Source organism: Xiphophorus hellerii, chromosome 6 (assembly GCF_003331165.1).
Source record: "Xiphophorus hellerii strain 12219 chromosome 6, Xiphophorus_hellerii-4.1, whole genome shotgun sequence".
Classification (NCBI taxonomy): Eukaryota; Metazoa; Chordata; class Actinopteri; order Cyprinodontiformes; family Poeciliidae; genus Xiphophorus; species Xiphophorus hellerii.
In genome coordinates, this window is record NC_045677.1 from 3,424,531 (window position 1) to 3,438,107 (window position 13,577).

At 37.8% G+C, this 13,577-nt stretch overlaps 1 protein-coding gene across 1 annotated transcript in view; it reads right to left on the reverse strand.

Annotated features, from left to right (window-relative positions):
* Nucleotides 1-4,074: 4,074 nt before the first annotated feature.
* The window catches only part of hs2st1a (heparan sulfate 2-O-sulfotransferase 1a), a 41,461-nt gene continuing 31,958 nt past the window's right edge, over nt 4,075-13,577 (reverse strand). The window contains exons 2-7 of the mRNA XM_032565469.1: nt 12,384-12,640; nt 12,216-12,301; nt 11,779-11,917; nt 11,471-11,568; nt 9,078-9,235; nt 4,075-7,367 (exon numbers count right to left, since the gene is read on the reverse strand). Of these exons, the coding sequence (XP_032421360.1) occupies nt 7,144-7,367; nt 9,078-9,235; nt 11,471-11,568; nt 11,779-11,917; nt 12,216-12,301; nt 12,384-12,640 (962 nt within the window). The 3' untranslated portion in view covers nt 4,075-7,143. The remainder of the gene's footprint in view (nt 7,368-9,077; nt 9,236-11,470; nt 11,569-11,778; nt 11,918-12,215; nt 12,302-12,383; nt 12,641-13,577) is intronic.

Sequence of the window (13,577 nt, forward strand, 5' to 3'; positions counted from 1 at the left end):
TCCACAACTTCCAGCGCACGAGCCTTACCTTCTTGCGCTAACCTGCCACCAACCTGAGGACAACATCAACATGGAAGATATGAGTATTGAGGCGCTTCAAACTTTCTGACATTAGAGTCAACTCTGCTAAACAGTGGAAAGAATCGTCTAAAGTTAATACACATCGTTTTATCATAGGATGAAAAGCAATAATGAGGATAAAACTAAGATTTGTTATTGAATAAAACTGGATACATGATAACTTCAGAAAAAAAGTTTAACCCCTAAAATAAAACTGAAGCCTACAAGGCAAAGTTAAGAGCAAAAAAAACCTACTGGTTTGACAAATATTTATTAAAGTAGGGAGTTAAGCCGATTCGAGGCATAAGCAATCTTTGTGCCTGTGCGACAAGTTTGATTTTTCACCTGGGGGTGAAAAATGTAGGCAGCAAAGGGGAAAGTTACATTAATAGCATTACAATTTAAAGTTAATTTAATGGTTTCTCCTTGTGAAAACATTTCATGGACAACATAGCTGCTCGTACAGAAATCAGTCAGTAATGGGCATTTTCCACAGCTGCTTAAATTTTGTTTTTTCAACTTGTGGTAAGCAACAGAAAATTAAATCACTACGATAATACCCCTATTTATTCATCAAAGCTGATGCTTTTGTAGCCAGAAAAAAATGTGATGGGTGGGATCCTGACATCTCAGTATGTTACATGTTAATCAAGAAAAAAAAAATGGTTTGATTTTGACAACTGATGCAACACTAATCACAAATGATACAATGTGGACTGTTTCTGTTGTAAAATAACCAACAGTTTTTTTCCCAATGCACAGTTTCATGGATTTCTGGATGAAAAACAAACCATTCGACCAAGCTTCTTAAGAAGTTACATGCAGTACTTCCTGTTGTTTTGCAGTAGCTGCTGGTTTAGAAGAAGATCAACATCATCTGGGTTGATCCCACAAACTTATATTATTTGTAAATTCCAAATTGGAAACTGTTGTGAATTGCATTTAAAGCTAATAATAAATAAAAATTTAGTCTTTTCAAAACTACACATACATTGTGGTGTGGACAATAGTTTTTCATATTTCGTCACATTCCACATCTACAAACTTTGTGACATTTTTTACGGATCTTATGTGACAGACCAACGCAAATTAGAGCAGAGTGAACTGAAAAGAAACTAATGCATGGTTATCAAAGTTTTTTTTTGTTTTACAAATAAATGTTGAAATTGTGACATTTATTTGTATTTAATCCCTCCTTTCTCTGATACTTCTGAATATCAGAGAAAGAAGTCTTTCTCTGATAGGAGCCTTAAATATAGCCGGCTATATTTAAGAAGACAACCAATTAGTGAATAGAGTGCGTGTAATTTAACCGTAGTCCAAATACAGCCTATGAAGACCTCACTGATTTGTTGTAGAACATATTGGAGAACATGACATGAACACGAACAGCAGCATGAAGACCAAGGAGCACAACAAACAGGTCAGAAAGAGAGAAATCTAGATGTTTAAAGCACAGCTAGGTTCTAAAATAATATCCACAGCTTTGAACAGCTGACAAATTAACAATGATGTAGTTATAATGGAAATAATGCGAATCATCCAACATCTGAAGGTAACATACATAGTTACTTGATTGTGTTATGAAACGGCACTATGTTCCTGAAAAATATGTAATACAGCCCCTATAAGTTGAATAGAAATAGAAATCTGTAGCGTGTCCTGTTAGAGGATGCGGAAAACTTGAGCTATATATTTAGGCTCAGAGCCAAATCCTCAGCATCCGGTCTGACGGAGCTTTTCTTTTCCAACAACATAACAGAAAATCATCCATTCTTCCAATTCGCAATTATGTGGACCGTTTTTCTTCTTGTTCTGTCTCATAAAATCAGATTAAAAGTCCTCATAGTTGATGGTTGTCAAGGGACATCATTTGAAAAACTTTGAGGGGTGTAAATACCTGAGCTCTGCAAAAGCAGCACATCATAAGATTGTTCCGCATATCCGCGATATTCGACTGAGCTTCATTTGGCAGCATCAAGACGGCAAACGGGTCACAAAATTATTTTATTTTATTTTATTTTTGTAAATTTATGTCATTTAAAGAAAATAAATGTGTTGTACTTGCTGTTGGGTGGGTCATGCTCTGAACAGCATTCAGTCTGTGTAATAAATTAAAAGCAATCTCACACTGGATGAACTTAACAGCCTCGTCTATAGCAGCCAGTTTATAACTTCATACCAATCCCTAGTCCTAAATCTTGCAATAAACAGCCGACTGTAATTGAAGCTTTTCCAGAGAAGAAGAGGAGGAAGTGCCCTGTTTTTGTTTATTTGGGTCAAAGGGTCAAAACGGGGATGCCGTAACGAGAGAGCGATCTGAGATTATGGGGATGAGTACAATAGCTGATGATGCCTGTTCAGGGATTATCTGAGAGCAGCGAAGAGAACCTCTGACCAGCAGCAGCAGAGGCTCATATAAACGTCTCCTGACCTGAGCTGACTCCTCTCACATGAACCTGGGTCAAATTTAGAGTCCGCCATTCATGATGGATCAGCTACAGCTTCTCTGTGGGGGGAATATTCTGCATGTACATAGTGGCAGACATAACCAGAGCATGAAACATGTAGAAAATAAGCATGCTGAAGATAAAAATCTAAAAGTTTATCCAGGATTTTATGACATCATTGTCATTTGAGTACAAAATATTGACCAAGTTAACTCTTCCACCCAGCCAACCGAAGGCGACTTATTTATCAGTAAAGGGACATTTCTCTATTTTTAAGGATTTGAACTGTGATCAGTTAAATTCTATGAGACTTTATAGATTATTAAACATTTAATAGACATATTTCCCAACCAGTGAACTTTCACAAAAGTCCAAAAAGAAGCAATTTAAATATTTTACGTGGGATCTGAAACAAACCTAGCTCCAGAACGTTTATTTTATAATAGAAGTAAAAGGAGTCAAGCAGCCAAGAAAGCCATTGTTCATTTTTTAATGAGTGCTTATCTGTCAGTATCTCAAAAACCAAAAGGATTGACGAGTTGAAAACAAGAAAAATCTTATGTATGGATTATCTAGCAAGTCAGAAAAAGACTTTTATGGTTTATGCATATAAATTTGGTAAATGTTTTGCAGCTTATGTAATTCTAAAATACCAAATATAATTTACTTATTGTAGTTTATTTGTGGTCAAAAACTGATGAGTTTCTTTTTAATATTTAAAATGGTAGAAAGCCAAATAAATGACAAAAAATGATGTTTTTCTCCACAAAACAAATACAGTTGAAGAAGAACAAAGAAAATAAACACATTTCTTAAATTTTGCCAAGTTTGGACAATTAAGTAGAAAACGAGTCACATTATTACTTGCATGTGTGTTTGATGTTGATGAAAACGATCTTTATCATAAATGGGCAGTGACATCACTGGGTGATGCAGGTTGCCAGCATCAGCTGACATGTGAATTTTGTCAGAGCATTAAAAAAAAAAACAGGTGAACTTTTTGCTCTTTGAATTTCATGTTTTATATATACAGTATATATATGGGAAAAATAATCTAGTCAAATTAAAAAATTACACTAAGGTTTATGAGCACAAAATACAGAAATGGCACATAAGTACTTGAGTTTGTTTTATTCTATCACTGGTTTCTGATGAGAAAATTCATTAGAATTCAGATTATGATTTTTTTTTTTGATGAAATAAAAGGACAAAATCTGAATCTTTCAACTATCCTCCTTCCCATGTGTAATATTCATTCTTCTATACTTACCCAGACTTGATATCAAATTCTGTACTTTTGAAGATTGTAGGAACCCTTTGTACAGATCTGAAGAGCTCTCAAACAACTGTAGTGGAAATAAGTAATAAGCACACACACGCCTACACACACACACGCACACACACAGGAGCTGGCATGGCAGCTTGTTATCTCTGAAGGACATGAGTCTTGTATTGGATCAGCCACCCTAGTGGCTTTCTATCTGTCCAGTCCCGGCTATGTAGAAGCTGGCGCTGAAGCACAGACATTTGCATGGAACAAGAAAATAATTAAAACAACACAGAGTCTCATGAAAGTCTTTTGTATATTGATTTTTTTTTTTTTTTGTCAGAACCAAATTAAAAACACACGACAGCCAGTGTTGTATTTCTGTTCCTTCACACAAAACTGCAAAGCAACGAGAACCGGAGAAAAGGCACACAAAAATGAATGGATTCTACAGCTGATCAGTCCGCAGGCCTTTAAGTTCGTAATGTGACATTATGTGTCCATAATGTGACACGAGCTAAGCTCACAGATAAACATATTATCCTCTTTGTGTGGCTAGTTTATTCTAAAAATGATCCGGTTTATGCAGCGCTAATCAGCTGAGCATCAAAATGAGATTAAAAACCTGCTGGTAATCTATATGTGATGCTTGTTGCCTTGGCAACATAATCTCCTATAGTAAACATTTTTGAAGGTGGCATGGTGAAACAAGCTTTTATGGTTAAAAGATACCTTACATTACAAAGGTCCTGCTTTGTTTCCAGCTTCCAGTGGAAATTACATTTCTCTGCTGTAGTTCTCTACAAATCCAGGCAAAAATAATACAGAAGATACAATTAAAGAGGGTAAATGTTGTTTTACTTTGCAGCAGCAAAATATAAAAGTACAGGTATGACCCAAAATTAATTGGTTCATGATCTGGCTTGTAGAGGTCTAAATGTGCCACAATTCAATTTAAAGAAATCATCAAATAATTGCTCCAATCAGGGCCGACCCAAAGTTATATGGAGCCTTAAGCAGAACTTGGTTTGGGTCCCACACTCCTACTCAAAATATCAGCACCAACAACAGCGGTTTGATCCAGATATGGTGACATTTGGGAGAAGGGGTGGGGGGCTACCTGAAGCTCAAACACATAGAGATGGTAAAAGTTGTGGCATCAGATTGTAACCATGGTAGTTCCATAATTTATTCCTCAAAATTGAGTGATTCCATAATTCTTTGTTCTGCTTGATTAAAAAAAAAAATCAACTTAATTACAACAATATAATTTTTTCTAATGTTTAATGTAATTTCTTCTGCTTTATTTTATTTATTTATTTTGCTGACGAACCTCCTCTATGATTATAGGTTCCATATTTTTATGCCGGGAGATGTTTCCACAATGAAATAGATTGATTTAAAAAAATAAAATAAAAAATTGACATCAAGTTCCTGCCAACCTGTAGGAGCAAAATAAAAAAAAATAAAAAAAAGAAAGACAAGCAAATTTTTAGTCACTTTAAAATTCAGCCACATCACAAACAAAATGTTGGCTGAGGAGAAGAAATGTTCAAAATTATATATAATCATAAGTTACTTTAGGGATGCACAGAGAAATCGGCTGGAGACCAATTGGTGGTCAGAAACCTAGAAATTTGAAAGACTCCACTGACAGCAACATTCTTCAGTGCAGAAGTTGTTGTGGAGGAAAGAAGACTCAAAGGTTAGCTTTTTTTCCAGAAGCAAAGAGGTGTTTTGAAATGGAGGAAGCACAAAAGTGAGCAAGAAAAACTATCTCCTGTCAGCCGGTCATTCAGACTGCGGCAACACAGAGCCGGACCTCACTGGATGCTGATCGTTTCACTCCAAATGCTGCCTGCAGTTTGAGGGCCTTTCACACCGGACTTTTTCTGGACTTAAACAAAAAAAATTGTCTGCCATGAGATGTCAATTCAAACGTACCTTCGGGACTTCTCCCCCCAACCCCCAAGTAGTGGAAGGAAGAAATTGACATAAAGCGAACTTTAGTAGAATCCAGGGAGGAGGAACATGTTGCAACAAAGTTGCTGTTTTATCCTTCTGACCTTCTAATCTGACTGTTTTAGATTACAAATAACAATTGAGATAGTGCTGTAGTTTCACAGCTAATGTACTGAATACACACCGACACTCCTTTTTAACCTAGTAATGCTAACTAAGCTAACCATGCTAATAGCTAACAAAGCAGTCAAAAGAATTAAAATCCCTCTGTAATCCCTTTTGTCTTTGTTTGTGACTGTCACAGTCAAATCCTGCTTTACAGTGACTTCTTTCTCTCTCACACACACAGTGTGACGTCACCTCTGCTCTGGACATAAATAATTAGTGACCTTTCCAATCTTTTTTAAATGCAAACTAATTTGAACACTGTTTTAAAAAAAGTAGTTCTAGGCAGTTCTTAAAGAAAATCAAACCAAAATTGGTACTTGCAGGTCAAAACAATTTACAAAAATTGCTGATGGGGGTCAGTGGTAAAGTGTGACCCCAGGTATGGAGGCCTTAGGTCGATGACCTTTGTTGCATGTCTTCCCTCTCTCATAACACACCTTTCTGTCTGACAACTGCAAAATAGAGGTCACTAGAGCCGACAAAACCTTTTGAAAAAAATAAAAAAATTGTTACTCATGAATCGGCCACAAACCACTGATCTGTGCATCTCTACAAGTTATACAACCCACTGGAGGGAACGAAATGGATTGAAATGTTTAGAGAAATTGTAACGTTCTGACACACTCCAATAACATTAAAAGCATCCTTCGTTTACAAGAGTCACACATCAAGTAAAGTATAAAACACACACACCTGCCCCAGTAAATAGTCCAATAAAACAAACAAAATAAACCCAGACAAATGTTCTTTAGGTTCAAGAAAGTATTCAGCTTTTTACCGTTACTGTCTCTTTAAGTTAGTCACTGTGGTGAGACATGAAGATGTCATCTCACTGTGGAAAATATCAGTCCTCACATATGAACAACAAATCATTGCAAAGAGCTAAAATACAACCAAACACAATCAAACAGTACAGAGCCAGTGATTCTTTCCCCCCAGGTTAAGTGAAGAACCAGGTCCAAACCAGATCCACGGTCCAGTCAGGGCTCCTCTGATTTTGTTGTGGAAGGAAAACAGAGTGGAGAAGCTGCTGAGGACAACCTGCTGATGAAATACAAGCTCCCCGACCAGCCAGCCGAGCCAGAGACGGGCCCGTCATGTAGCAGCGCTACATTAAGTCCTCCATCGCAAATCTAGTAAGTCAACGGCGGCGAGTCTCTCCGCTTCCGTTTCCTCAGAATGAGTCAACTTAACACACACAGGAGACTCAAAACCGCTCTTCTGAGAGTCCCCTCTTCAGTTTTTGGGATAGATTTTCTCATAGAAGAAATTTTGAGCCAGCAGGTAGAGTTCTCCGTCTTTTTCTCTGACAGCGTGGGCCCTGACGAACTGGAACTGCTCCAGCGCAAACTCATAGAAGTCGTTCTCCATCTTCCAGATGGCTGACTGCTGCAGCTTGGCGATGGACTCCTTAGTGGGTGGCTTTTTCTCACTGGTCCTCCTCAGGTGGGATTTCTTTCCTTTAAGACAAGAAGATACAAGTTAGGTGTCTGTTCACATATAAAAACCCCCAAAAACAGTTATGATTTTTTTATTTTTTTTTGTCGGTTTGCCTTTCCCCACTGAAGGAGGAGTGGTGCATTCAGAGTGATGTGTTAGAAGGTTTAAAAAGTTCAGTCTATTTTTTAGCAACTTTTTCCATGTTTCTTTTACAGTTTGTGACAAACATCTTGAGGCTTTTTTTCTAGCCAGTTTTAAAGGAGGAGAAGAATTGTGAAAATAAAAGTCAACATGTTGACCGAGTGGCAGTTTCGGGAAGACGGTCATGTCGCGGTAGGTCTGCAGTCGTGCCGTGCTCTTTTGATTTCACAAGTTAGGATATCATTTTCTAACCTATCCACCATTAAAACCTCTGATTTACCTGATTTATCTCTATTGTCTCAGAAATGACTGAATTACTCAAATTACACACAAATGGACTCAGTTTTCTAAGAAGTCAAATTCTGAAGGCAGTAAAAGGGGTCGGAATAAACTTACTTACTTTAAAAACTGTTCAGTAATTAATGTGGTAAAATGTCAAACATTTTCCTTCCACTTCAACATTAAATACACTACCTGGCCATTAAAAGGCAACACACTAATAACTGGTCAGACCAGATTTAGCTGTGGAATATATCAGGGAAAAAACATTTATTGATGGAATGAAATGGTGATTCAGTAAATATTGATCCCAAAGGGAAATTAAATGTTGTTGTAACTCATATTAATTCAAATTCTTCAAAGAGTTATTGTAAATGGTGATGGCTTTCGGCAAGACAGACCTCCTGTAGCGGTCTGTATTACAGTGAACATGAAGAAGCCTCTGACTGAAGTTCTTTTTAAAGCTATCTCATAAAAATTGCCAGGGTCTTGAATTTATGTAAAATCCTTCTTTGCATCATCGTCATCATCGTCGTCATCATCATTTCCAGAGGTCCCACAGACATCCCCGGAACAGAACCAGCCAACTTCACCAGGTGAGGTCGGTTACTACGGTTACGGAGTTGTTGGGTGAAAATACAACTCTGGAAAAAAATTTCAGAGCCCACTGCACTGGACCTTATTGAAAACACCCTGGTTATTCCACCAAATGTTTATTTCTGAACTCTTCCTGAGTTAAAACATTAAGCATTGTTGTTTCTAAATGAATATGAACTTGTTGTCTTTGCATTATTTGAGGTCTGAAAGCGCTGCATCTTTTTTCATTATTTTGGCCATTTCTCATTTTCTGCAAATTAAAACTAAATTTTTGCTTGGAATATTGGAGACATGTTGTTAGTAGCTCATAGAACAATGTTCGTTTTACTCAAACATATACCTATAAAAAGTAAAATAAAAGAATTTTAAGTGGTCTCTTATTTTTTCCCCAGAGTATTTTTACATACTCATATCGCCACCTTCCAAAACATCTTTTGGTAAAGAGAGGTGGTGATTTTTTTGGATGGAGCCAGGGGAGGGAAGACTTATGGCATTATTGGAGGAAGGTGGCATCATAATATATGAGCTAGGAGTTTCTCCTGCTGCGTCTTAAGAATCTGCCCTTTTGAAGTCTGGCTATTTGATTAAATATTGAAGATTTGAATTTTTTCCCTCCAGTTAGATTTTTAAAAAAAAGCCATGATAGTTGTTTATTCCAGCAAAAGGGGTTGAGACGGCACTAGGATTTAACGATAGAGTAAAACTTGCGCTACCCGTTTTGTACAGCTCTGTGGCTCCTCTGAAGAACCGTGGCAACGCGGCCTCCAGCATCATCACAAAGTCCTCCAGCTCCTCGGTGACTCCCACCAGCATGTACTCATTCACCAGGTTGTATTTGGCCTGCTCCAGCGCCCACTGGCTGCCCACGTTCCTGCACACATCGAGTTTTGTTTGGGTTGACGGGGAGAAAAGCAAGATAAGACCATTTCTTATCCGGTTGCTGCTCACAACTATAAAAATAAAAAAATATGCGGTGATAGGAGCAGGGATGGAGGGGCTGTGGATAGGAACACATCAGGAGTGAGACGCCACCAACACATGCGCTGAGAGGGACGGAGCCAAGAGCGTGTTGTGAGCCCAGAGGACAAAATGGAGGCTGAGAAAAAAAACAGCTGCTTTTCAGATGTTTCTTAGTTTGTTTCAGCTTTCCATCCCGTTCTCTAGAGAAGACAGTAAAAGGTGTCAGAGAGTCACAGCAGGAATAAAAGCAATGCCAAAGGTGAGATGGTTACATAAATACAGAGATGAGGTCAAAGGTGAAAGCACTGAAAGATCCTGGGAGGAGGGAGCAAAGTACTTTAAGGCCCATTGTGAAGCGGTGTGAACTGATAAAGCTGCTGCTTAGAAACTATTTTACAAGCAGAGATAACAAAACGATACAGAAAAAAAAATAAGTATAAAACATTCATCTTGTCCTTTTTAATGCAAGGCTGTAGGAAAAAAAGCAGAAATGTAAAAGAAGTGAAAAATTAGGAAGCATCTTATAGTAGCTGGTAAAAATGTTCAAAGATTGATGCTTATTCTTAAATTAGATAATGTTTTAATTGGTAATTTTACTCGTTAAATAAAACAACCAAAATGTTTCCTGATTGTGAAAAGATTAAATGCTGGTCTTACTGAAATATTTGTATTAGTTTATTTTTGTCTGCATTGTTAAAATTTGTATTAATTATCCATATATATACACAGCTGAAATCAGAATAATCAAATAAAAATACACTTTCTCCCTGTCTGAAGTTAAATCAGACCAAACATCTCTCACGTTAGACCAGTCAAAATTACCAAACTTATTTCTATTTGCTAAATGTTGGAAAACTTATTCAGAGGATTTTTTACAGATTTTTTTTGTAACGTTCTTTAAATTTAGAAGTTTACATACATTTACATACAAACGGTTTATGTCGTACAGTTTAAATCCCTGATGCTGACCAGATGCATGTGAACTTTGGAATTCGAAGAAAGTTACAAAAGTTCTCAATAAAGATTTTCTAACATTTAGAAAATATAAATAATTTTGGTACTTTTGACTGACCTAAAACAAGAGAGGTTTGGTCTGATTTAACTTCAGGCAGGGAGAAAAAATGTGCGTGTATATTTTTATTTGCTGTATGTAAACTTCTAGTTTAAGCTGGATATCTTTATTCCTTGAGCGCAGTTTTGGTTCCATCCCAAATAAATATACTGCTGACTATAAAAAGCATTATGCAGAATTCACATCAAATAAAGCAACATTCACAGTCCACTGGAATAAAGGAAAATGTCATCGTGTGCCACAGGGTAGAATGTGGAGATTGTTTTGTCGAGTACGGCTGCTTTCAGGCTGTATTCACCAACTATTACTATTTGATATCAGTCAACAAAACTGACATCATGTTATACATTTTGCTTTTCTCTCCTATAACAGTTTACAGTGCGCCCAGACATATTCGGTAATCCTTACTTCTAAACTCAAATTGCAGGATTCTACCTCAGACAGACAGACAGATAGATCGATCAAATACGACTTAAAAGTAATTTAACTTTAATGTCTTGAAATTGGGCCTCTGTCTCTTTAAGAAACTCTTGCTCTTTCTGAAACTCCGCCTTCAGAAAGTCATCACAACATGGTTCCTCTATTAACCCTCTAACAATGTTTTTACCAACGTTGCACTGAGAAGTAGCTCCTATAACGAGCTCAGCAGATGCACAGCTACACCAGGTGTTTGCTAATTGCTGCTGGCTAGTCTGAAGGAGCTGAGGGGGGAGGTGCAGGGGCAACACTCCAGGTATGTTTTTTGATGAGGGAATACCATTATAAAATGATGTAAAGTCCAAAAAAGGTGACTTGACATAATATGTCCTTTAATGTTTCAACATTTAACAATTAGAGATAAAATTGGCAATCCTAACTAACCAAAGACGGGAAGCCTTTACTCTGATTTAATGTCAGACAACGAGGAAAAAAAGCTGGTCTTTTTCACAGAGCACAGCTGAATATCTAGTTTCAGCTGTACTAGCCTCAGGTTGAGTTTAGTCTAAGAGTTATTAATGTCCAGTGTTTCCACGGGAACGATAACCAGAATGTTTGCTGTCAAAGAGGAATAAGGAGTGAAACTGGAACTCTTACCAGCATTCAGAATAGTGACCACAGAAAAAGGGGATCTGGAGCCAGAGTTTCTCAGGAGCACAGTCCGATCCACCGGCTGACACGCACTCGTCAAACGTCTGAAACAAATACGCACAAAACGCATCAGGGGACAAAGCCGTGCATCTTTTTAACCCTTTCTTAATGATCTATGTCCAACCATGCATTCAGAGCAACATCTGACATCAATATGACTCAGAAACATGACTCAGCAGAAAAGTGGGACAGAGAGGAAGCAGGCTTCAGAGGGCAATGTTGGCATGTTTTTTATTTATTTATTTATTTTTTACCTTCTTGTCTCCTTGTTTCCTGCGTCTCAGGCCAGGTCTGTAGTCATCCCCGAACCGCAGGAAGTAATAATAAGATACCAGCCTCTCGATGGGGTCTCTGATCAGGTTAATGTAGATGGGCTTCCTCTTCACTCCAAACCTGAGGAGGATTCGCTGAGTCAGGCAACTGGACGAGGGTATTGTCAAGTAAACACATCTCTTTGTGTGTAATGCGTTCATATATTATTATTTAGTTTCACTCTTTAAACGGAACTACTGCAACAACTTTTTCATGATATTCTAAACTAATGGGACGAGCATGCCCCTATTCACAGTTTGAAGCTTGGATCTCTAAGTGACCACCAGGGGGAGCTAAAGACCCAAAGGGTCAGCAGGTTGGATTTCCTGGTACATAAGCAGTCTGCCATCGTAAACATGAACAGAAATTATTTCTTTACTTCGTAAAATCCAGGAAGGAGACGTGTCCATGGTAAAACGCCGGCTTCATTTCCCTCCATTCTGTCACGTTCTTTACAAACCGCACCTGAACACACCAGAAAATGCTGATTACACCAGAGTCTGCCTGTCTGTCTGTCTGTCTGTCACCAGTCTGCCTGTCTGTCTACCTGGTCCTGTATGGACATGACGGGGTTGTTTTTGGTGGTGTTGATGTGCAGCACGTGGTAGCGGTTCTTCCCGCACAGGTCGTAGGCGATGTTGGTGAAAGAGGTGCTGGCGGTCTTGGGCACGCGGTTGTAGATGATGACCAAGTCGTCCTCGCTGTTGGTCAACGCGGCCGCCGCCGCCGCCTCGCGCTCCCTCAGGCCGTCCTGCGTGTGCCGCTGCTCGATCTCCCGCACCTCATGCCGGGCGATGGCTCGCTCTGCGGGAACGACAGGGAAACAGGATTCATCTGACTCTGATACTTTACGCGACGGCCGCCGTATGTGAAGTTACACAGTGAAAAATTTAACAGCAATCATTCTGCAGAGTTAAATCAACACTGTGCCGAGTCTATTTGGTCCTTATCAGAATGGGTGTTACTTGAACTCTTTTCAGAGTTAACGCTTGAAAAAGTTAGAACTACTCAAATTATTTTTGAAATAACTCTGTAAGAGTGAAATTAACACCAAAAACCAGGAAAACTGAGAGATTTCGGTCAGAAAGAAAATGCTTTTTGATGTTTCAACATCACATTTTCACGATTTTATTCATACATTTAGAGTTCCGAACTAAATATTTAGTTTTCAAACTAGTTCAAATTAAATGTTTATTTTACTAACTGAATATTTTTGCTCCAAACTAAATATTTAATTTTAAAACTAAATACTGAATATTTATTTTCCAAACTAAATATCCAGAAAGCTAGCTAAATATTTAGTCTTCTAACAAAAATATTTAATTAGCGAGCAGCGGAGTTTATACAGAGGTCCCATTTTTTTATTTTAATATGCAATACCCGCTTAATGATAAGCTAAATATTTTTGCTTGGACCTAAACATTTAGTTGACAAGTTATGTATTTAGTTTGGAAAATAAATATTTAGATAATTATCAAAGATAAATGTTTAACTTTCTAACTAAATATTTAAATTGGAAGTTAAATATTTAGTCCACAAACTAAATATTTAGTTTGGAATTCTGACATTTCTAAATGTAAGCAGCGCGACATGGTGAAAATATGACCTTGAAAAATGAAGAGCCATTTCTCAAATGGGTGCTCACTTCAAATCCGTCCATCTTGGCGAGGGGTGCAGTAAGACAAATTATTGCTGTTAATATTTACTGTGTGACTTTAGCAACAGCGTGCCATATTTACAG